General features: G+C 40.8%; 5 protein-coding genes and 1 non-coding gene across 7 annotated transcripts; 1 reads left to right on the top strand and 5 right to left on the bottom strand.

Moving 5' to 3' along the window:
* Window positions 1-48: 48 nt before the first annotated feature.
* LOC135676358 (protein trichome birefringence-like 33) lies at window positions 49-2,117 on the bottom strand. The gene is made up of 5 exons (XM_065187455.1): window positions 1,407-2,117; window positions 1,161-1,332; window positions 879-1,084; window positions 651-809; window positions 49-580 (listed from the first exon to the last, which is right to left on the bottom strand). The coding sequence occupies exons 1-5, from the start codon at window positions 1,934-1,936 to the stop codon at window positions 241-243; spliced, it is 1,407 nt and encodes a 468-aa protein (XP_065043527.1). The 5' UTR covers window positions 1,937-2,117; the 3' UTR covers window positions 49-240.
* A 1,124-nt stretch (window positions 2,118-3,241) lies between these two features.
* On the bottom strand, window positions 3,242-6,659 carry LOC135676360 (small ribosomal subunit protein eS7). The gene is made up of 6 exons (XM_065187459.1): window positions 6,549-6,659; window positions 5,432-5,527; window positions 5,281-5,354; window positions 5,063-5,186; window positions 4,152-4,334; window positions 3,242-3,624 (listed from the first exon to the last, which is right to left on the bottom strand). The coding sequence occupies exons 2-6, from the start codon at window positions 5,504-5,506 to the stop codon at window positions 3,502-3,504; spliced, it is 579 nt and encodes a 192-aa protein (XP_065043531.1). The 5' UTR covers window positions 5,507-5,527; window positions 6,549-6,659; the 3' UTR covers window positions 3,242-3,501.
* A 219-nt stretch (window positions 6,660-6,878) lies between these two features.
* Window positions 6,879-12,226, top strand: LOC135676357 (uncharacterized protein At5g01610-like). The gene is made up of 3 exons (XM_065187454.1): window positions 6,879-7,037; window positions 10,912-10,966; window positions 11,644-12,226. The coding sequence occupies exons 1-3, from the start codon at window positions 6,951-6,953 to the stop codon at window positions 12,012-12,014; spliced, it is 513 nt and encodes a 170-aa protein (XP_065043526.1). The 5' UTR covers window positions 6,879-6,950; the 3' UTR covers window positions 12,015-12,226.
* A 166-nt stretch (window positions 12,227-12,392) lies between these two features.
* LOC103987919 (uncharacterized) lies at window positions 12,393-15,309 on the bottom strand. 2 transcript variants are annotated; one of them, XM_065187453.1, is made up of 2 exons: window positions 14,256-15,309; window positions 12,393-13,006 (listed from the first exon to the last, which is right to left on the bottom strand). In XM_065187453.1, the coding sequence occupies exons 1-2, from the start codon at window positions 15,021-15,023 to the stop codon at window positions 12,920-12,922; spliced, it is 855 nt and encodes a 284-aa protein (XP_065043525.1). In that variant the 5' UTR covers window positions 15,024-15,309; the 3' UTR covers window positions 12,393-12,919. The 2 variants fall into 2 exon arrangements, with proteins under 2 accessions (XP_065043525.1, XP_065043524.1); XM_065187452.1 differs by having other exon boundaries at window positions 12,393-13,026; window positions 14,256-15,306.
* Window positions 15,310-17,334: 2,025 nt separating this feature from the next.
* LOC135677719 (LOB domain-containing protein 12-like) lies at window positions 17,335-18,144 on the bottom strand. Its single transcript, XM_065190097.1, has 2 exons — window positions 17,880-18,144; window positions 17,335-17,793 (listed from the first exon to the last, which is right to left on the bottom strand). Exons 1-2 carry the CDS (start codon window positions 18,033-18,035, stop codon window positions 17,461-17,463), a joined length of 489 nt encoding a protein of 162 aa, XP_065046169.1. The 5' UTR covers window positions 18,036-18,144; the 3' UTR covers window positions 17,335-17,460.
* A 2,731-nt stretch (window positions 18,145-20,875) lies between these two features.
* TRNAH-GUG (transfer RNA histidin (anticodon GUG)) lies at window positions 20,876-20,947 on the bottom strand. The gene has a single exon. It is a non-coding gene; the product is annotated as a tRNA-His (tRNA).
* Between the last annotated feature and the right edge of the window lie 4,175 nt (window positions 20,948-25,122).

The following is a 25,122-nucleotide window of genomic DNA, read 5'->3' as shown; positions in this document are numbered from 1 at the left end:
GCCTTTGGCCGGATGTGGTTTTGCATCTCAGCAGAACATGTTCTGAGGTCCCATCAAAGAAAGTTTGTTGATGCGTGTTCTTTGTCCCTCAAGATGCATGAGGAGCAAGCAATTGTAATCCTTCTTTGACCTAAACAAAGTGTTAGTCTGATCTGCTTAACTGCTGCTGCTTCACTACAGTCTGAGATCAAGACTGGAGTTTACTGAAGACGATGAACTGAATGGATGAGCCTCTCTGTCCTAAGGGAAGAAGAGCTTGTTGTAGAAGAGCTCATTCCAGGTGTCCTGGAGGCCAGGCAAGCACCAATGCACGCAGTCGGCGTAGCTCCTCGGGTTTCTTCTCTGCTGGTTCGTCAGCGGGTACCTTTGCTGCTTGTAGATGCTGGTGTGCGCGTCCCTGCGATACTCCGAGAGCTGTGTGATGTTGAGGACGGTGATGGGAAGCTTCGTCTTGCCCAGGACCTCGGAGACCACCTGCATCACGCTCTTCTTCGAAGCAGAGCCCCAGTAGGTTGGGTCAAATATCGGCATCCTTTGCCCGTAGCAGTTCCCCTGGCGATCCCCTCCCCAGTCAATGCTCCTGCCATCTTCTCAGGCTCGAGTCAGATGCTCCGTCTTGTACATGGACATGTGGAATGAGAAAGGTTTACCTGAAATGAGTAGGTGACATGCTTGTGAAGAAGACTCTGGTCTTGAGGGGATCCAAGTTCCTCTCCAGCCACCTCACCATCCTCTTCAACACCAGCCGGTACGCCTTCTCAAGCTCCATCTCCTTGATGAACTTTGCTCCATCTCGAGAAGCCCCGCGCCTACAAATCTCGATCAGTATCTTCTCGAATTGGAAGGCAAAAGATAGCGGAGGTGATCGTGAGAGTTACAGAGTCTTCATGTTCGTTCCTGTCAGCCACCACGTATACGTGTTGAAGACCAAAACATCTGCTCCCTTCCAGTTCTCGGCATGCTTCTCGATCGATCCTGGATACAGATGTATGACTCGTTCCTTCACCCGGTGATTCGTCGAGTTGTCGCAGTTCGATTCGACGAGAAATGGTGCCCAGTAGAACTCGATCGTGACGTTGTACTCCTACATGTGCATGGTGATATCAGTAAACACTTTTGGTTGCATGCCCTTCACGACATGGTTCTGTGCGATGAGTTACCGGAGCTGCGAAGATGGTAAGGGATGGAGAGCGTTTATGGCCCTTGCGGAAGCGGGCGATGTGTCGGTCCAGGAGACACACCATGGAGAAGAACTGGCCGCCGCTCAAGGAGTCTCCGACGAACAAGATGCGCTTGCCTCTCAGCCGTTCCAGCATGAACGTGGCGTTGAATCTGCAGTTTTAGCATGGCAACACAGTGTTGACAGTCTTCTCACAAGAACAGTACGTTTGACAGCCTCATTTTACCTCTGCAGAGAGCATCCATGAGGTTGCCATCTCCAAAACTGATAAGCCCTGTCGGGCCTCCCAAAAGCTTCGCACTTGAACTGAGGGTTGATGTAGCGGCACTCCTGCTCGGCGTAATGAGGCATCGACGCCTTGTCGTACACCCACTTGCCGCTGAACACATCACACCCTTCTTCGGTCCTCCCGACGGCGAACGGCACATACTCATCGTCCTCGCCATCCACATCCACGTCCAGTTCCTCTTCCTCCTCCTCCTTCTCCTTCTCCGTCCCTCCTGCGGCGAGGGGCGCACCTGCACCCTTCGTGGTGCTCCCATTGGCCATCTGCAAGCTGATATCGTTCGCTATCTCAGTGGTGAATGGCATGCCCACGTCCTTCCACTTAGATTCCTTGCTCTGAACCGGCACGTACTCTTGCTGTATGATTAGCTTCAGCTGCTGGGGTTTCTCTAGAGACCGCTTCTCCGTGTACAGAATGGCAACGAAGACGATGAGGGAGAGAGTCGTGAGGTGGATAGTGAAGGAACTCATCTTTACGAAGGAAAAGGTAGGCTGTGAGGTGGAGAGAACGGCTGTGGCTTCTTGGGCCTCGAAGAGAAGCGAAGCTTTGGACCATCAGATATAAGACTTGTTCTCGGTTGCTGCAGCTGCGTGCAGTACGAGTAAGCCAGCGGGAGCAGAGCTTCGGTAGAGACCTCAGATGAACACTCCAAAGAACTGCATGCATCAGAGCTGTGTCATGAACGGGACACACCAACCAAACAAGAAGGTCACGAGGCAGGACAGCCTGTTGTTCCGCCATCCAAATCATGGTATAAATGAGTTCACTTTGTACAATATCCATACCTCGAACAGGAGAATGCCATTAGGTTCATGCAACTTCCCATGAGGAAGAGTGTTATGATGGGATGTTTCCGATGGTACTTCGCAATCATGAGCGGTGATGCTGTTTTGGGCAAGCATCGAACTTTAATTGCACTGAACATGAAGAAATTTGAAGTGCAGGCTATCTATTACCTTATTCGCTCGTATCGAAGGTGTTCGATGAAATGGCTCTGAGCAAAATTTGGGAAAGAAAAGGGAGGATTCATCAGTTGTAACGAAGTTGGAGAGCAAAATTGCCGGTAGAATCCGACGTTGCAGATAAAATGGGACAACTTTGCAACGAGATTGACGTGAATTGGGTGCTTGTGGGAGAAACAGGTGTGGCTTCTTGTCTTGTTCATCCGACGCTGGTTGGCCTGTCACTGCTTCGGTCACCATCGATGATGTCATCCACGCTACGACTGCTCAGCTACCCCTCATACATTGATATCCAGTAGGTTACTGTTAATTTAAGTGAATTATACATCAGATTCATCAAATTAATTAAATAATATATCAATTTTTTCATGAAATTAAACAGTGATATCAGATGTTGAGAGATTCAATTAAAAAATAATATCATAAAATTATTATTGAAATAGATCGCATGTGGATCCTACTAGCATCTAATTTTGGGTTATGTTTAAACAATGATGTTGAAAGCCTTTTAATGAGTAAGATTGTGACATGACATCATAATTTAATCACACAATTCATGGATCAGCTACTACAAACTCATCTATAACATTTTGGATAAGTAAATAGATCAATCATTCCTTGAAACATTTGAAATGAAAAAACTCTCTCATGTTTCATGTTTAGATATCTGACCTACTGATTATGATACCAAATAATTGGGATTGGGATGTATAAATAAAGTGATCAGGTTTAGATAATCAAGTCTAGAAAGAAACAAGATACATTTCATGAGTACATTATCCAATATGGATACTCACAATTAAGGATCCTATCTTAAAAGGAAGCAAATCTCAATGATCATTAATCATGATCCAAGTTTAACTAGTGTTACAATCTGAAAATTGCTGCAGCATAAAGAGAGAATGACAGACTTTAAAAGGGTTTCAAGCTCAAAAACTAAAATCAAGAGGATCAGGATGAGATTCTGTGATGATCTTTGGCATAATTTAACTAAACATCAAATCTTCAAGAAATTCGACACTAAACGAGACGACAACAAAACTGTCTTGATTTATAGGGCTGCATGCTGCATTTCATGCAGTCTCGGTCAGAGGGTACTCGAAGACAACATCCTTTCCGCAAAGCTTTCGATAGACACCAGTGAATGACTCCAGCTTGTACTCCGTGTTGTTGCGTTCCTTTGGGTCCAGGAATATCTGATTCAAACAAATTCATATTAAATAAAACCATCGCTTGCCACAATGCATGCAAAAAAGGGAGATTGCTTGCAAGTGACCATAGAAGACAATGCCATCAAAATTAGATTCCACAAGGGGCAGAACCTTAATAAAAAAAACATTGCCTTCTAGTTATGCTGCAGATGTGTGCCATTAAATGAAATTACCCAAAAGAACCCATTGTTTGAGATAATAAAGTGATATGGACAAATCATTTAGAGGTTAGCAACGATCGAAAAGCATCTTGACAGCTGCAAATATAAAAATTGGTGGTTCATGAAAACCGATAATCAACAAAACAGAATCATTTGGAATCAAACCATTTGTTTAACTTAATCACATCACTGAATGCACATCTGGGTACACCTAGAGACTGATTTTTAATAAGAAACTATATTAAAATGTTGCTGGCATTTAAGTCAATAAATATACATAAACCCACAAAAGAGAAAACGCTAGACCCCTAAGGTCAAAAAATCAAGAACCAATAACCAGAAGGAACTGACCTTCACAATCTTGGAGCCATCCAAACGATATCTTATGCGCTTCCCAACAATCTCAGCTGGGTAGACAACATCCTCCAAGATGCCATCGTGAACTGCAGTGAGAGTGCGGCTGCGTGGGCGCACAACAGCAGAACCTTTCTTTGGAGGTCTGAGTATCCTCCTTGTTGCAATAAGAACCACATCCTATTGGAAAAAACAATTAACATAGCAACACAAAGAATCATGAATAAAGAAAATATAACTTAAAATGCATTAAGCCATCTGCAATGTACAGAAATAATAGAAGAGTTCATTACAACTTCAAAGATAATAAATAAGTATGACCAGTAAAGATACAATCTATTTCATATAGCAAAAGAATCATAACTCTCAATGATTAAGAATGTAAAAATTTGAAAATTTCCACTTTGATTAAAAGATGTCTATACATATGATATGAGATAATAAAATATATTATTTCATCTTCCAGCAAACAAATAGTACATCAGTATTTCTATCTTGGTATTTGCCTCAAAGATCCCACTTCCTTAACATGTAGCACAAAAGAATATTGGATTTCAATCAGCAATGCTGACAAGAAAATCAATCACATAGTTGAATTTCAAGATTAGCTCAAAAAAATAAAGTAACAAGAATTTAGTAGTGTCAATTAAAAATATATACCTCACATGAAAACATTTAGAAGCTCAAGATAGACTATGTAGGTTTTCTTAGAAATATGAAAGTAGGATCAATTCAATCACTGTCATTTAATTAAATAAAGTCAGAGCATCTTAATTCAGTACAAGCATTCAGCGATAATGCTGAAGATGAATGAGAACTATAAACATATTTTGAGTGTCCACAGAAAAAAACTTCATCTTACAAATTATAATATTAAGAGGCAAGAAGACAGGAAAATGAAGCCTAACCTTCCCACTGAACTTCTTCTCCAATTCTCTGACCAGCCTCACATGAATCTTCTTAAAGGCCTTCCGAAGCCTATAAGGAACATGAATAACAACAGCTTTCCTGTTGCCCGCTACATCCATTTGACTGCATTAGAGACCATAGCAGACAACAAACAATTCAGCTACCCTATCTCTTGGACAAAAAAAAATGTACTCCACAGGTCAAAATTGATACACACATGGCCGAATTGATATAGAGGTCCTTCAAGTCGCTCTTCAGCTCCTGATTACCATTCTCCAAATCAAAGAATGCCTACAAGAAGTAAAAAGCCTATCAGCAACTAAAACCAAAACTTCAAAAGAAAACAAGGCTAAAGCAAGTATCACTACCTGAGCAACAGTGTCCTCAAACTCTGTTGGCTCCAAACCCTTTTCCTTCTGGATTTTCTTCCTTGCAGTAAACATTTTGTTTTCTTATCGCTTAGCCTACATAACATTACACCAGAGGGTACTAAATAAAGTATTATGCATATGAAATGAAATAATATTATCATTTTTAATAGAAGCATTTGACTTCCATTTTATGGCTTACCAAACTACAACACAAAAAAAAAGAGCAAATCATCAACTTAACAATGTGCCAATTCGATAAATATTTTTCACGGCTCATAAGACTTCAGAAATTAAAGAATATTATAATTTTTTAGATAAATATCTTGCATAAGTATTATGCAAATGAAATGAAATAATATTATCATTTTTTAATAGAAACATTCGACTGCCATTTTCTGGCTTACCAATCTAAACACACACACACTAAAAAAAAAAAAAAAGCAAATCCTCAACCTAACAATATGCCAATTAGAAAAATATTTTGCACGGCTCATAACACTTCAGAAATTAAATGCCTAACCCTAAAACACTTAACAAAGAAAAAGAGAACTATTCCTAATGCATGAGGCCAATGTCATTAAATCCTCTCTTCGCAGCCACGGCGAGCTCACTGAAGACTTAGTCCGAAAAGCCAGTGCCGAGCGAATAAACATATAGTAACTAGCAACATGATCTAATAAAAGATCGCTTCCGTCACGTTTTGCAGTCTGCGGACAGAGTCTTGTCCAACGACAGTAGCATCTGTCAAAATCTTTCCAATCATTGAGAAATAACATGGTAACTCAGTGAGCGTCAACTAATTCAAAAGTTGGTAAAAGGTATAAAGAAACACATCAAATGGTATCAACCTCTAATCACACTCTACCAAGATGAACACCATTCCACCCTCATCAAACCTAAAATGCAACAACTTGCAGATCTTACCATGAAAAAAATTACAGCCATGGACAGCAAAACAAGAAATCAAAAAATTGCACCAAAGAAGAACACGGCGACCCAAGGAAAAGAACGTGATGATTGTTTTCCCAGAAGAATAAAAACTGGAGTGAAGAAAAGAGCACCCAGCTGGCACCGATCGGAACTCTCAAACTCGAGATCGGGTGAAAGGAGTTACCTTTGGGGCCGAGGAGGACGCAAGTAACGTACAGAGATCACAGCGGCGCCCTGAGGGTTTCTTGGTCTCAAGCCGCATCCTCTTTATCGCTTGACGGCAACGAGGGATTTCATGTTCCATATTTCCAATTTTGCCCTTAATTTAGTGACATTGATTGATTAAATCTGGACCGTCCAACAGCGTAAACGATCGCTCGCTGGCAACGCAAGCTGGAACTGATGTCAACCGTGCGTCACTCTGCCGCATGCTTTCTTGACATGCCAAGTGGACGGTTGAGATGGAATAGATGTGATGACTGTTCACGGTTGAGATGTCGACCTTTTTCTTCCCGTCGACGAGGAGAGGCGAAAGGGGGGTTTTGGATCTCGATTCCTTCCCAAGTGGAAGAGATAGCAGCGAGAGATGGATCAGATACTGAACAAGGTCGGGTCGTATTGGATTAACAAGAGAGCCAACAAGGAGATTTCCTCCGTCGGTGACGACCTCAACGTAAGCGCTCCTTCCGATTCTCCCCTCATTTCAGTTGTGCGCTTAATTCCAGCTCCCGCTCCCTTTGTGCTTTTGGGCTTGTGGATTTTGGGTGCTTTCTTGCGATTGTGATGCTCATTCCTCCGTAGAAACCTGGATTCAATCAGCACTCTGAGCTCACCTCTAGCTCTTTCACTTTGTTGATTTCTTGAATCTTTTTCCTTGGACATTCTTTTTCCTGTCGATGGTTACGTGTAAGACTATTCATGTGGATCTAAGAATTTCCAGCAAAGAAAGGTATGATCTTTGTTTTAGTTTGGTGCTATTATGTTCCTGTGAAAATTGCCAACTTAACTGGTGGTATAAATGTTCCTGTTATAACGGCCAATCAAATTGTTGGATGGTGCATGAAAGGTGGAACCTTTGAGCTACTCAGAACCGAAGTTCGCACTTAAAAGAACCTGAAGAGAGGTTTCAAAGAATGCGATACAGTTCGATGGTTTATCAAGATTTTAAAATACAGTTTTTATTCTTGTTATTTGATGATCTTGTCTCTATTATGTTGCTTCAGTGTTTGGAGATGATAAAGAAAAGTGTGGTGGATCATCCTAAATGATGCGTTCTGCTAATTCTTTTAGCCTCAGCGTCAGATTAATGCTTGTTAAACGTAGGCTACTCATTGGATTCGGTTTGTATTAATGAAAAGTGATGGGCATTGAAGATACTAGAATATTTTGGAGCTTAACCAAAAAATTTGGATATTGTGGTTATGCACATTCCTGTCATGAAAAAGGCTTAGCTTCTGTTCTTGAAAAATGTCAAAGATGAATACCGGAAGAGGAGCAACAAATTAAAATTATGTCACATAAAGATAACAGGTCGTGACAGATACTAAAGAATTTTTTATTGACGCGTCAGCAAGAATGAGAAGCAATTTAGGTGGACTATTTTCCATAATAATGTATTGTAGATTACTTCCATATTTGCTGACCATGAGAGGGCGCTTAGTTGAAATAAGAAAAAAGTTGAAGAGAAATTTTAAATATTTGAAGAGTTTGTTTATTAGAGTCATATTAAAAAATTTGTGAGCAGGAGATATAATGATGGATTGCAGAGCCAATTTTTCAGGTTATATATATTATTGATTTGGTTAAATTTATTGTAAGTTGATTTGGTTGATTATTAGAGTCATTATTGTTGATTTTTGCTTCGCTATGGTTCCTTCTTCATTACTCTTTATTAACTTATTGTTTCCTTATTATTATATGTTACAACTTTTGAGAAATAGAAATGTGATGAAATAGTGAATTATGTAATGCGACCATCTTAAAGTAGATTGTATGGGAGTTTAAATCAAGATCGGGTATCAGGTGGCCTGTCACAACCCGGGTCTGATGGATTAACTGGTCTATCAACTTTGTTTGGTCCAAACCACTGACTAAAATGTTTAAGTTGAAATTGATAATAATACACTCATCAGACCCTTATAAGTCAATATTAATCTTGCCCACTTTCGATGTGAGACTAATCGGGAGTGTTACAATCACCCCCACTCAAATAATCATTATAACATCACAAATCAATTATCATTATTTACTGCCCATGAAATTTCAAAAGTAAAACATCATTATGGTGGAGAATGAGGGAGAAATAGCCCTTTTATATAGGAAAAGATAAGATCTCTCCGAAAGGTAAGTAATAATTTAATTTTTATTTTTAATTTATTTTTAATTTGCTTTCACACACAAAGAAAGTAATATAATATTCATCTCTTATTATTCACACACAAAAATGGAATGTAAACTATTTAATTCCTAAATATCAAATCACTTATTAGAAAATAAATCAATTAATAATTTAAATGATTAGTAAAATTCCTAACTTATCCATGTGATTAAAGAAACTAAATTTAATTATTTCCTTAACTATAGTACACAGATATAGAAGTTAGTAATAAAGTGATACATCATTTATAGTAATTAATTTATGTGAAGGGAGAAATTATCGGTGATTACATTTCTCCCCCACTTAATAGGAATTTGGTCTCCAAATTTGATTAAACATAACATTAATCAATATAGTTAGTTTTTGAAATACTAAGCCAAAGGACAAAACTAAATTAGCTTATTTAATGTGTCACTCTAAAACTTTTAAGTCAAAAGATATATATATTTTTAACATAAAATATATGAAAAATTAATGAAACTCATTGAATAAATTTGATTTTAGATTACCCTATAACAAGTATATTAAATTTTATATCCGATAGATCAATAAAACTTTGAAGTTTTAAAAATTATTTAATTGACATAAAATATAAGTTGAGGTACAACTCAACAAACAAAAGCAATTGAAATGATGAAAATTTATCCAACTATTCAACATATATTCTTTTATAATTTCAAATGATTTATATATTATATATGTCAAATAAATAACATTATATTTAATTCTCATTAGACTCATCATTGCATTAAATAATATCTGATAATTAATTTGACATTAAATCAAAACCCTATTTAAATTAATTACTCATACAATTAAGTTTAAATATCAATGCACAATCAAATTTATTCAACTTCAAAGGCACATTTTGTTACCAATAATAACTTCTAACATATGTCAATAATAACTATCCTAACATATGTCAAATTTAATATCAATTTTAAGAATAATATATGGTAACAAAAATTATAAAGGTAAATACTTTATATTTATAAAAGATCCTATAAAATTTTTGCACTTAAAATTATCAAAACTTTTACAGAGAATAACTAAAGCTTACTATAATCTTCATGAATAACTAAGTCAATTGATATTATTTATTTTTTAAATTAACAACCCTAATCTACTTTTCAAAAAGGGGACAAAAGGGTCATGGAAAAATTATATTCAAAATGTAAAACCTTATGAGAGTATAAACTAATACAACACTTATTTTAATTTAGAGAAAAATAAATTTTTGACTTTTTACTTATAATCCTATTTCAAGTCATTTAACGAGATTCTCTTTAAGTAACATCTTTAATCAATTATTTTTATAAACAAAATCATATTTGACTCAAAAATGATCATAATATCTTAAATTCATATTTTAGTTGCATTATAATCGAATTCACAGGTTGTACTCCCAATGTGATGGAATCACTCTATAAAAAGAGCGAATGTCACGACCCAGGTCTGATGGGCTAACTAGCCTATCAATTTCGTTCGATCCAAACCACTGACCAAAATACTTAAGCTAAAGTTAATAATAATATACTCATCAGACCTTATAAGCCAATCTTAATCTTGACCACTTTCGATGTGGGACTAATCAGGGGTGTTACATGGCCAATGGACAGTTAGGATTGAAATGGTATGAATCGATATTTCATGTGTTGATACACATTCTTACCAGAAACAGAAGCAAGGACGGTGGAAAGGAGAAAAACTACTTCCCCTCATAAATTCTTGCTTTAATCCAGGTGTGATTCAAGAAGGGGCTAGGTGATTGAAGTGGACTGGTTCAAAGGGATCAGGTCACCAAGAAATCAATATCGTCAAAACTCTATGTTTCAGCTGTAATGCAATCAAAATGTCAAAAACATGAGCTTTGGTCAAGGCAAGCTGAAGGCAAGAGTCGGCATACTGATTTCCGCTACTGGACTGTATATTGTACAATTTGATTCCTTTAATGGTTTGTCTTTTTTACTTTTAGTTCAGACCTGAACATACTGCTGCAGGAAAGTATAGTGCACATCTTAATTCCTGATGGATGGGTTTTTTACAACAATTTTTCTTTTGAGATCTCGTCGCTGAGTTTGTGTAATGTTATATATTGTTTGCTGGTACATTTGTTTTCCACTCACTTGAACTAAAAAGTTGGTGACATAATCTTTTGTTATTTTCTCAGTCACTCTCTAGCAGCATTGAAGGGGGTGCAAAATGGTTGGTCAATAAGTTAAAAGGTGCAATTTCTGAGCTCCACAGATTCCCTACTGCATTCTATGCATTATTAGCATATAAAAGCTACTGTTCTGACTAAAACCTAACATTGTACGGGATAAGGCTTGGTAAGTTGGATCGATTCGTGTTGAGCTGTAATCTCCAATTTGTTTCCATGTAGTTCAGACAAGTTGGTCAAATTTTTGTAATGATACTTGCAAGCATCATCTAAGGTTACCCTTTGCATGGAAGAGTCTTTTTTTTACATCCCAGGACCTTGCAATGATCTTTTATCTAACCTTCTTAAAACAACAAAAGCAGGCTCATCTAGAGTGAGATTAAAAAAAAAAATCAAATTGCTGGAGTTTCTCGATAAAGACTCTTCCGTGACACTTTGCTGAATCTGCCAAAATAAAGCATAGAAAAATAGAAACATTTATTTTGGGGTTCTCGGTAATTTCTGTGGTCATGATAATGCCTGTGCGCTACCTGGACTTCTCGTAAACAACTCATGTTTCTTTTTGTCAACTTCCTCTAAGATCATATATACATGTTCTCATATGCAATGTGCAAGACATTTCTTTCTGATAACTCGATTTTCTTTTGTTCAGACATTTTCAATTTGTGCAATGCATACTGGTGGTTTTAATCTCTCATGAACTTGCTTGAGCAAACTCATAGAAGAACTGTATTGTTCCAGGAAAGATGCAGAAATCATTGCCTGAACTGCTGAGGGAATACGACATGCCAATAGGCCTCTTTCCACAAGATGCCACTCACTATGAATTTAACGAAGAGACGGGGAAGCTTACTGTTTTCATACCCTCCATATGCGAGGTGGGTTACAGGGATTCCTCGGTCTTGCGATTTTTAAACATCGTGACTGGGTATCTGGAGAAAGGAAAGCTAGTTGACATAGAAGGAATCAAGACCAAAGTGCTGATTTGGTCGAAAGTAACTCGCATCTCCACGGAAGGATCCAAAATCCATTTCACTACTGGAGTGAAGAAAACCCGGAGTCGTGATGCATATCAGGTGCTCAGAGCTGGTATTACTGTGGATAAATTTTAGGCTGCTTTGAGATGGTAAATTACTGTGTGTGGAAGCTACTAATGTCGGCTAAGATGTCATCATTTACATGATGTTATCCTGTTAATCTCTAAACCCTGCACTTCAAGATGCTTCTCTATTGTTTTCTTTTTCTTAGTATGTCAATGTGCTTGTAATTAAAGGCACCATTTCTTATCAGCTTTATGCAGCTTACAAACTGTTCCCATGTGGCAGTCTTAGTGTTTCTTTAAATTGGATTGTGATGATGAGTTTTGTTGTTTGGTTCCTGCTGTCGATTTTTCGTTTCTTGCTTAAGAAAACAATTGTTCTATAAAATAACAACAACAAAAAATAAAAAAAATTCAATTATTTGTGATCGACAATTCGACATCACAGGCATAAAAATCAACTGAGGCATGACAAGTAATCATTAACATACAAAAAATCACTTCCACACTTCAGGAAGCCAATTAACATCATCCTTCCATTGAACGAGTAATCTTTTCATGATTTGTCTTTTCAACTCTGCACATACAGAGAACAAAATCAATCTTCGTTTGAGCATGAGTTTCTTCCAACACATTGCATGATGATGTGATGATGGAATCATGATCCCACATCAATTCCCACATCCAAGCATGATCATCATTTCTTTCAACAAGAAAACTTGTACAGATACAACTTTGGAATAGATGTGGGAGTAACACAATTCGACAGCGGCAGCCATGGCAGCATACATTTTTTATGCTGGTTTTAATCAGTGAATAGGGCATATATTTCTGTATGAGATGTAGAACTCTGAAAGAGAAGCCGTCCTTTAGGAATCTTGGGATGCTCACTCTTGGTCATTCAGCTTTTCAAAAAAGGACTTCATTGCTTCATATGTCGACCAGCAAATAGCTGCGGCTGGTGCATGAAACAGCATTCTAGGTTTCCATCCCCTCATCAGCCCAGCATAACCGTCGTGCCTTAATATAGCCCGTATAACCTCGTTTATAGAGCTGCTTGAATATCTATCACAACCACAAACACCCTGTTTGAAGAACGGAATAATAAAACTTCAGATTACACAAAAGAAAACAGATTATGGGAATGTCCAGTTGACTAATTCCACAAGTCATAAAAGTCACTTAAGAGAGCTGAAAAGATAAGTACATAAAACAGTTGACAGATTAAGAATCAACAGAATATGCAAGGGCATGCAGAGAACATATTCAAATGCTAACATCATGACTATTTTTTTATGAAAGAGAGAGAATACCAAATCAACCATCACAAAGATAACATACAACATTAACCAAAAACACAAAATAATGGTTCGCCAACTTTCATTCTTCCATGAGTCAAAAGCTTCCCATATATAACTTCTAATGTCTTCTTAACTCTAACAATCAGTAATCAGCATCTAGGTGACACTGATTTACCAAGGTTGTTGTGCTAAGATGGAGGTTGACTTTGAAAGCCAATCTAACAAAGAAATATACTGGTTCAGCCCTAACTAGGAAATAAGAAGCATTTATAGTGCAGGATGATGTTGCACCACCTATCAGGCAAAGAGTAGCACCAAGTCGCAGGCTGTACCAATTATGAGATTAAACGTCTAAAACAAATCCAATGCACCAGCCTCCCACCAGAGCATAGTTCAAAAATTCAGACATATGTAGACTTATCCTGTCATTCGGAGGGACAATTTCTATGACTTAGAACCCTTTGACACCCTTCTTGTGCTATGGCATAATCTTCCTGTGCAAGCACCCTCTATCAAGGTACTTTCCCTACCGTGATTGTAGGACTAGCAGTACTGTATCCAAGTGTTCTTATCCTGCACAAGCAATCGGTCTCTGCTTTGTTGAATTTCATCATATTTTTCCTCATCAAATCAGTTTGATACTGTTGTCTCCAATTCCATGAGTTAGATCTCAACCAAGCACACATGAATACATAAAAACTCAAGAACACCAGTCCAAACAAAAAAAAATCAGATCCTGTATGGCCAGTGACCACAAGCAGAATGTGAAAAATGAGGAGCTTGAGGTGCATTGTTATCATGCTATGATATTAATTGCTATGCAACAACTGACATGGACAAGAACATGATACAGAGACTTTGCAACTTTGTTATTATCTGCCAAGGACATGATATCAGAGACTAAGTGCCCCTTCATGGAACAAACACCTAATATATGAGATGCAAATACTAAGAGCAAAAAAAGATTCCATCTTTAAGCTACTATATATTATAGATTGGCTTGGAAGCTTTACCTGACATTGTAATTGGGTCTTCACCACATCGAGCGGTGTTGTTATAGCTGCTGCTAAGCCACCCGCCGCAGCACCAGCGGTGGCGTGCACCACCAGCCGCTCATCACTGGCACTCTCCGGTGAGATTTCCATCAGCCCCCTCTTGGCTGCCTCGTACGTTGTGAAGTGCACGGCTGTATAGGGGGCGTTCATCACGACGGTCGTCTTGTAAGAGGCGAAGAACGCCCTGCTCCCCTCCTCCCTCAGAACCCTGGCGACGCAGTCCGCGACACCCTTGTACGGGTTACTTCTGAGCTGGAGACGCTGCTTCACGGTGTCCATAGGCGTGAACACGGCGTCGCTGGCGACGGTGGCGAGCACCCCGGAGGCGGCGTGGGCGATCGGATTGTTGGAGTTCTCCCCGGAGAGCGACTCCTTGGAGATCTCGTAGACGGAGAAGTACACGGCGTGGGCCGGTCCGGCGCCGAGGCTCATGGCGCCGAGACCGCGGTAGAGGCCGAGGAGGCCCTCGGCGCGGAGGACAGAGCGGACGGCGTGGCGGAGACCGAACGGCGGGCGGCAGGGCGGGGAGCCGGCCTGCATCCGGGTCTTGAGGGTGTCGACGGGGAACATGGAGGTGTGCTCGACGACGCCCGCGACGGATCCGGCCACCATGAACTGCCAGAAGTGGAGGCCATCGTACTGCTGCTCGATGCTGAGGTCGCCGGCGGCCGTAGCCGCCGGCGGTAGGAGCTCCGGCGGGCGGAACTTGGCGGAGGCATCGGCCATGGAAGAAGATCAAGCTGCGAGGGTTAGGGTTGATCAGAAGGGGCTTAAAAGTGCATGCATCGACCCGGGGGTTTGATCTCCCACGCAATAATTCAGGAGACCGGGAGAGGGTAAGCGTCACATCGGATCGAAAACAGGAGGAGAAGAGGCATCGCGAGAGCGACAGGGGGGGAAAGGTTTTGGATCGAAGCGGTCGTGGACAGCACCGTCTTCGCTTCGCCTGATGCGGTGTTCCTTTCCCCCATGCCTGCTTCTGTTTCTGCTCTCCCTCTGTTTTTGTTTTCCCGTTTCCGTGTGCACATCTCTTTTCTTTTGTTTTCTCGCTCTACCAATTTGTTTATGCGTTTCCGCCTCCGTGTGAATTTGTTTCTGTTTTCGCCGTCATGTTCGAAGAGAAGAACGTAGTCAGCGTTGCCGCTTGAAGGAGGTGGTATTAGTTAATGCTGGGGGCTCGGTCACACGGTTCTCGAATGAGGACTCATATCTTGTGTGGGACCCATCACTAATCCATGTTTGGCTTCTCATTCTCGTCTATCAGTGCCAGGACGAGCTGAAGCCTGCAGCGGGCTTGACAGTGAATCTCTCCTATCGGCAAGAAGGACTTCAAATCCTCCGTGACTCACTTCTAAACCGTAGGATCCGAGAAATGGACGGTTTAGATGTGGGAGTTGAAGAACTTCATTCTTCGTATGCTGTGGGGAGGATCCTGGCTAATTCTCTAATGCTTAAACTCTGGCTCTCACAAATAATATAATAATATAAATTCCTCTCGTAGAAATATTCTTTACATTAAACTGCACATCAAATGTTCTCTCACGAATTCGTAATACATTTTCACGACCAAAATATCTCAACATAGAAATATTCTTTCCAAAGATAATACGGCCAAACCAAGCAGCCGTCAATTGGCGAAGAAGACCGACACGAGCGACAGCGGATAAAATCTTGGGCGAAAGCTGTGGCTGCGCTCTTCGTTGCTCGCGTCCTCCACAGGCTCCAACGAGATAAAGAGCACCGCAACCCCGTCGCGGTCATCGCTTTCTTCCCTGCGCACAGCACGCGCGGATAGCACTGCCCGGCGACGACGACGCGAGCTTGTGCGGCGGGAGAAGAGCCAGCTGTCGCGTCCCGCCTCCTCCGCCACAGCTTTTTCCCTCGACGTGTTCCCGTCGACTCCTCATCCACCGAAGCCAGACGCAGACAAGAAATGTCGACATTGTTATCGAGTTATCCACCCCCTGTTCCTCGTCGTCCTCGAGGCCTCGCTTAAGCAGATGACACAATTCTGCATCGTAGTGAGAAGGGTCAGCACCATGTCGATGAGTGATTGAGGTCTTCGTTCAAAGGGTCAGCGAGAGATTGAGAGAGAAACCAGACGTGGGATTAATATATGATGTGACGGTGATCTGTTCCAGAGAAATAATATTGTGAGGCTGATTCAAGTACACTTTTGGGAATCTTGCAGAAGGTTGGTCTATTGAGTTCTCGGTGGAATGGTCATTATTTAAGCTACGATTATATGTTGACTACAGCATCGACAGCTTGAGCTGAATCAACGCAGGGCTAATAAGTATCTACCATCGCATTTGAAAGAAAGCTGATGAGATCGGCAGCTCCATCTCAACATCAAGAAGAAGTAGACGTGCTACTTTACTATTTTACTCAGTTTCTTGGTTTCTATCTCAATCAAACTAAAGCATATATTGTCATTTGTTTTAGTTTGGATTGTTCTGAGTTCATCCCTAAGCCAAAAACTCTTTGGCTCATGCAGCATCTTTGCATGAGCAACATTCTGACAACAGAGTTTATGGTATAAAGAAGAACTGCAAGCACATTCTTTACTCCTCAAACACATGCGTGTCGCACGTACACGTTCGGTAGTCATCCCCGTTGCTTAACCATCACACTTAGTATAATGGCAGCACAGAGAAAGCATAAGCTGCCAAATGCCCTACTTCTAGTTTAATCCTGCAGCATCTGAATGCGAAGGATCTGACAACACAATGTAGGCCAAGAGAAGAAGGTCATCACGGAGCTGCAGAGGTTGCTTCTAGGTTTTTCTTCAAGGAAAAGGATGACGGGAAGAGTAAAAGTTGGACATATGATTCAATATTGGCAGCTGCCCTCATCTTTCTCCCATGACAAGCATCATCACCCTATGATTCTGACAAAGGGAATTGTGTTAGGAAGAGCAGCAGGAATCTTCCAGTTTGTGTCTGTAGCGTTTCTGCCTACCTAAACACTGCAATGACGGGGGACACGTACGTGGAAGAAGCACTTGATCCATGTGAAGATAAGGATGAGCGGAACACCGACCCACCGTGGAGCGAGCTTGTTAATCTCTGTAGCAAACAAGACAAAAAATGCTACTCCATGTCTCATATGCTTACGGCCGAGGCACCGTCTAGATTCCATTAACAGAACAGAAACAAAGGTTTCATGTCCATGGATACTCTCTCTTGAGAGCCTCCTGGGGTACATTGCTGGTAGATGGATGGTTCATGAACTGAGCCATGCTGCTGAGCTCGTTGTGCACGACGAAGGACTTGTCGTCGGCGTCCATCTGCGGCTCAGGCAAGGCCGGCTCCTGCTGCATCTGAATGCACAGGATCTCCGCCTGCGCCACCGCGAGTTGCATCTGGAGCTGGGAAACCTGGTTCTGCAGGTAGGAGATGGCCCCGACGCAGCCATACACCGGATCCCTCATCCTTGCGTTCGCTTCGTAAACGAGGCTGCTCACTGCGTCCGCTCTTTGGTGTAGCGGAAGCTCCTGCAGTCGATCATCAAAGGGCATCAGTTGGCTCCACCACATTGAAGAAGAGGAAGAGGAAGAGGAAGAGGAAGAGGAAGAGAAACCTGCAGCATTTTGCTAACGTTGCTTGCGCCAAACACCTTGTGGACCATGGCAAACTTGTGGGGTTCATCGGAAGGGAAGAAAGGAGCAAAGATGCAGTCCTTGGTGCATCGCCTCCGGAGAAGCTTGCAAGAAGCACAAGGCGAGTTGCCACCCATTTGACAGGGCAGCAAAGAAGAAAACTGGTTATATACTTGCAGATATGGAATTTGGCACGGTGAGGTTAGATGGAGATGCCTCTACCTATTTATCATTGAAGCCTAAGCTGATTACTGATTTGAATACCAGAAGAAAACAGTAATAAAATCTTAGGTTTCAGAGAGGGAATCTGACCTTCTTCACTACTGTGGTCAGAAAGATACAGGAAGAACTGTTCCTATAGCTCATCATCAAGAATCCTACTTCCAAGTCACTCACTCAGCCAAAGTTCAATCAACTGCATATAAAACTGTGCTACAGCGCCTCTGCTCATCATCGAGCATGTGATCATGTGACGAACATACTGGTTTACATGCTATACCTGCAGTCAAATATACAGTAACCTCATATTAAGCTACTTGCATGCCGTATGTAGCGATTGTTAATGTGATGCTCGATGGACAGTAACTCTTAAACCAGTGCAGCGTTCAGTCTTATTTTATGATGTTTCATAAGGACGCAGATCAAAGTGACTACAGGTACTGATCCCAACTCAGCCTTCAGCAAGAACACATTTATGGTTGCCCATACTTTGTGCGCATGACATGTAGTAGTAAACATGAAGCAAGGAGGGTAAGACAACATCTTCTTGGTCTCGTCGCACATGAAGTATGTTACGAGTTTAACTTGAGAGGTCGAGAAGGAAGAATCTATGGAACACCAGGTGGGAGGGGCGTGCTCATCGACAACATGTTTGATATATACTCCATCCTCCACAGATTATATATATATATATATATATATATATATATATATATATATATATATATATATATATATATATAGTGTGTGTGTGTGTGTGTGTAGGCAGTAGATTGTTTTCTATCGTCTCCTCTCACGTACATAGAGAGATGAGAATCTCCATTAATGAGGGAGGGTGTGGAAACGACGCAAAACCCTAACTCTAAAGGAGAGGAGAGAAGGGCTCAACGTGAATGTTTGTTGGCAGACGTTCACGTGTTCACGAGTTCTTGTTCTCTCTCTCTCTCTCTCTCTCTGAAGAAGAGTAGATGTAGAACTGATGAGATTGCAGGCATCACTGCTATGGGTTACATGTACTAGCAGCGAAGATTGGAAAACAAGGAGAGAGGAAACTGTTTGACGAAATGCAAGCTAAGGCTACGTAGAACTTTGTCCTCTTTAATGATCTCCGACATCAATTTAAAGCACAGAGATCATAAAAAAGACAACAAGCAGCCCATCTCGAGGGGGTGGTGGGAAATAATAAGGCTATTGAAAGTTGAACCACGAGTTGCTAATACCCAAGTTCTACATCCACCACCACTCTTGCATTTAATGCCCTCACATGACAGCCTTCAACCTTACACTTGCTCAACCTGCTGCTTGTCATGGCCTTCGCCCGCCATGAGCACCTGCAGTAAGAAAAGGAGCAGTGTGATCTTGGTGACGGGGAAAACAAAATGATTGTTTTGCTTCCAAAGCATGTCTCTTGTGGGGTAGCTCTAAGCACTAGGGAGGAGAGGCCTCTAACTAAGCAAAAGACAGACACAGACATCTTTCCGTTGCTTGGAGAATTGCAACAATTAATGGTGCACGCTGTTGTAGGGAGATTCCTTTTGGATGAGCCCATTAGCTATACATTGTGTGTTGGTCTTGGTGTTGTGCATCGAGTGCTGTAACTCTTGTTGCTTAACTCACAATGCATCTCAACTTCCCTTACGATGAAGGGATGTTTATATATGTGGATTGTATTCATGAAACTTATAGTATAACAAGTTTGTACTATCAAATTTAATAGAACTCATATATATATATATATAAGCATTGAAAGGTAAAAGAATAGTGTGTGCTTGTTTCTGCTCTTCAGATTAGTTATCTTCTTTTTTGACATACCCGATGTCTTACCTTCCATGAAATCGGGGATTGGATCCGGGTCCCGGTGGGAACCACCTTTGAGACGAAGTCTTTGACCAATAAAGAGGCAAGAAAGTGAACGGGAAAGAGATCCAAGAATGGAAAGGGCTTTCTTTCTATTTTTATAACATTAAAGCTTCCCTTATTAGGTACCCGTCGGCCCACCTTCAATGACATTCGTGATTGGACAGGGGCTCCGTGTGGGAGCCACCTTGGGGACCACGTCTTTGACCAATGAAACGGTAAGAAAGTGATCAAGACAGAGATGGACGAGTAAAAAGAGCTCTCTTTTTATTTTTAACATTGGTATTGCTTCTTTCTAACGTACCTGTTTCGGTACCGTCCATCTCATTGGAGGGTAGATAGAGTTTACGTGGGAGCCATCTTTGGGACCACATGTTCATCCAATTAAGTGGCAAGAACCTGATCGACACACAGAACGATGAGTACAAAAGACTCCCATTTTATTTTTTTAAGCATAGTATCCCTCCTTTTAGGGATACTCGTTGGCCCACCTTCCATATCATTGGGGATTAGACCACGGGGTCCGCATGGGAACCACCTGTGGGACCATGTCTTTATCCAATGACAACAATACCTAACTAAAAAAATATTATATAAAAAAGTAAATATTTCCTTCTGACGTACCCATTGGCTCACCTTGTATCTTATTGGAGATTAGGTTGGGGTCCACTGGAAGCACCTTTTGGGACCATGTCTTCCTCCAATGAAGAGGAAAGAAAGTCTTCGAGAAACATATGATTGAGTAGCTTTTATCGTAGTTTCCTTTGTTTTCGGAGATACCCGTTCGGCCACCTACAAAGGCATTGGAGCTTCGACAGGGGTCCGCGCGGGTACCAAATGTGGGACCATGTCTTGCTTCAAAAATTATTATACGAAGAAAAATAAAAGCATAAAAAAAATTTGTGGCTGCTGGGATTCGAGCCCAGGTCTCTACGGCCACAACGTAGAATTCTTACCACTAAACTACAGCCACATTGTTATAATTCTGTTACAACATAAATATTTATACTATTTATATATTCATGATGGGAATCCACCTCAGAGAAAATGAAGTCAACATAATTGCCCGTATCGACGAAACGTCTTATCCTGATTGAAAATTATCCCATAGCATGCTTAATCTACGAAAGGATATGTGTTGGCCTATAGCAACTTGCCACGATCTACATGAGTTAAGATGTAGTTTCTCATGTGCTACTGAGATCAGTTCAACGAAGTGTGCATCAGGAGAGGTGAGCCACAGTGAGGTTGCCAAACTACTATGTGATTATTAGGTTTTAGGCCCAAATTAATTAGTTAAGATATATTAGGATTTTAATGTGAGGGACTCTTATAATTATATATGGGTAGAATTTTCTAGGAATCATATTATTATATAAATTTATTCTCTTATTTATCGATAGATCTCTAATTCATCAATTGCAGTAGTTGATTATCATATCAAAAAGTACCCATCGTTGTTTACTACTTTAAGCTCTTAACTGGTTCAAACCGGTTAATCAAATCAACCCAAAGGCCTAATTTTACAAATGACATGAGCTCAATTTCATAAATCTTATTGTGTTAGTCCAATTGAATAAGATTTCAATTCAGATTAATTAAACCGGTTCGTTTGAAATTTTATCTTTCAAATTATTTGAAATTAGAAATTGGTTAATCAGTTAATCGAACCAGATTAATTGGTTTTAAATAGATTTAGTTATGTCGGACCGAATTAGTTCCAGTTTAGAGTCCATACTTTAGTTGAATCGAACTAGATAATCAATTCGGTTTGGTTTGACCCTTAATGGTTCGATTCGAATGGGTCTAAACACCCTTAATCTCGAGACATGCGAGGGCATCGAGGCATACTAACTTGAACTACTCGCATAGAGACATCAAACTCGAGACGTTGAGGTTGTCTAGATGCGCTAACTTGAACAACCAACATTGGTAGGGTGGAATGTAGGAGATTCACAAGGGTGTTGAGGAATATTGAATTGAATTACCTACTTAAAGGACTACCAAGCATAGGAGACATGAAAAGGGTATAGAAATGTTGATCTAAACTATCTATGTAGGGAGCATTAAACAAACGTAAGAGAAGCACAAAGATATCAAGATACGCCCACTTGAAGAATCCATATAAAGTGTGTCAAAACATGGGAAAAGCATGAGGGAGCCAGATATATTGACTTAAACTACCCATCTAGGGAGTGTCAGATGAAGCATACACATGAGGGCATGACATGTCGACTTTAACTGCTCATATATGAAGCATCAGACATAAGGGATATATGAGAGCAATTGGCTTAAATGACTCTTATTAGTAGTGTTAGACATCGAAGATGCATGAGAGTGTATAAGCATATCGACTTGAACTTACCATATAAAAAATATCAAATATACTAGATGTATGAAAGAATTGAAACGCGTAGACTTGAGTGACCTCTCTAAGTATTGTTTACTGTAAAAAATGCAAGGGAGTCATTACATGCCAAGTTAGAATATTAAAAACATGCTAAGGTGTCGAGGCATGCGAACTTGAATTGCTGGGAGCACTAAATAGGTATACTGATTTAAAATGCCTATGTAGGGAGCATTTAATGCAGAAAACATATAACAACGTTAAGGTATGTTGATTTGAATTGCCTATGTGGAAAGTATCGGATGTAAAAGATACACAAGTATTGAAGAATGACAAGATAAAGAAGATGTGGGAAGGCATCAAGACATGCCAATTTAAATTACCCTCATTCAGAGTATCAAATATAGTAAACATGTAAGGACATCAAATCATATTGATTTCGAATGCTCGTGTATCAAATGCAAGAGATGTATGAGGATATTAAGGCATGCTGACTTGAATTATTAGCATAGAGAATGATGAAAGCAGGAGACATATGGGGGGATTCAAGGTATGTCAGTTGGAATTGCACGCAAATGGATCATCAAAGACAATAGATATATGAGGGCATTAGAGGATCACCAACTTGAATTGGTCATGTATGGAGCATCAGTTGTAGGATGGATACACATGATGACATAGGGATATATCCACTTGATCTACTCACGTAGAGAACATCAAACATAACAGATATGCAAAGACATTGATGCATGATGACACCAACCACTTACATATAAACTATTGAATGCAGGAGACACATAAGGATATCGAGGCTTATCGACTTGAACTACCAATGTCAAAGTGTTAACTATAAGAGACATAGGAGGTTGTCAAGGTGTGCTACTTGTGTATTGAACATTGAATGCAAGAGATGCACGAGGGTTCTATGTGTGCTGACTTAAATTGCCAATATAAGAAATGTCAGATATAAGAGACACACAAGGGCATTGAGGCATGATAACTTAAAGTGCCCATATAGAGAGTGTCAAACATAAAATATATGTGGGTGTATTTAGTCGCGTCATCTTGAACTTCCTATATAGGAGACACTTAGAGAATTTTTAACCTAGGATATACATGAGGGCGCTTAGTTGTGTTAACGTGAATTGCCCATGTAGGATGCATCAGACATAGGAGACATGCAAGGGCACTAAGGCTTATTGACTTGAAGAGGGAATATCATATATTGGACATGCGTGAGGGCATTGATGCGAGTTGACTTGAATTACCTACATAGGACGTGTGAGAAGCAGGAGATGCATGAAAGCTTTAAGGTGTGTTTGTTGGGAAATCATAAGGGGGCGACATCATATGCGCAGCGGAAGAACAAGAAAACAAAAATCCCCGATTCCCAAAAAGATGTTCGTCGTCGTGCGAAGATTGGTGCGCAAAAATCCGCAAAACACAAAACTGCGTATAGAGATTGTGTTACCTAGGGAGATCGTATATCCCTGTTTCCTTGCAGATCCTTAGGAGAGGGTGAAGGAGGTCAAGCGTCCTCCTCTCTAGCGGTGATCCACACAGCAGGGTTGCGACGACGCTCCTCAAAACTCCAGGCCTACTCTGAGGTGGAGAGGGAGAGGAGAATAGGAAGGGCAAGCAAAGACTCTAGCCTATGAGGCTGTGAATCCCTCCTATTTATAGAGATCCCGTGTCAAAACCCTAATGGGTCCTTTCCCTAGTGGGTATTGGATCTGCATCCAATAAGACAGGGCTCCGTCGGATATCTCATATCCGAACCTCTACTCATCGCAATGCCTACCATATGTGTGTGACCCTCTAGGCCCAATATCGAGCTGGCCGTGAGTCATACCTGTCAGAACTCCTTCTGACTGAGTGAATTATTATCTCTGTAATAATTCACTCGACTCATCGACTACGGAAGTACTAGGCCACTACGCCGTAGTCCCCAGACGATACAGGGGAATCCAATCCATTGGACCTGTCTGTCCTCAGTTACCATGTACCTATAGTCCCTCATCCATCTAATATCCCAGAGACCGTATATCGAGCATGGTGCTGTCAGACCCATACGGTTTCTACTCGAGTCTCGCTCTATTCGGATTCTCCCGGAGAACTCTTTCTCTCTCAACCCGAATGACCCTGGCCAGGGATTTGTCTGAGCAAGAACACATAGGATATTCCTCTCATGACGCCGAGAGTGGATGATCCTCTGTCGACACTCAATAGCCCTCGTAAGGTCGACTACCACTCCCAATGACCAGCTGTACTAGATCTGAGAACAGTCAAACCTATAAGTCTGGTATCAAAGAGTGGAGCACTCATACAGGACATCCTTGGTGTCTCAAGTCTAAGGACCAGATACACCACTAGGACTATGGAATCGCTGTCTGACAATAAGGCATCATCAACCATCCAGCATTCCGTAAGCGGATCAATCAGTGAACTCATTCTCCAATGAGCACCTGTACTGTATCCCTAGTGTCCCTACACGAGCAGCTATGAGACCAGCTGCATCCATCATATGGACGGGTATACAGCACACCAGTCTATCCGGTTATCACGATGTCCCTCTCGAGTAACCTATGACCGGGATTATTTAGGATATGTGTTTAAAGGTGAATCGATCTCATTATCGTGATCTCATCACGATCCGATTCCCATTGCACAAATCCAAGGACATCACAATATATATGCATTTATGCAATAGTTATAAAATGATATACGCCAAAAATATAATAAGCAAAAAGATTCTGTATCAAGTCACACGTGCCATCACTCACGTGATTGGCTTGCTGGGC

The sequence above is a fragment of the Musa acuminata genome, chromosome BXJ1-6 (genome assembly GCF_036884655.1).
Source record: "Musa acuminata AAA Group cultivar baxijiao chromosome BXJ1-6, Cavendish_Baxijiao_AAA, whole genome shotgun sequence".
Classification (NCBI taxonomy): domain Eukaryota; kingdom Viridiplantae; phylum Streptophyta; class Magnoliopsida; order Zingiberales; family Musaceae; genus Musa; species Musa acuminata.
This window is presented reverse-complemented; position numbering and strand designations above follow the sequence as displayed.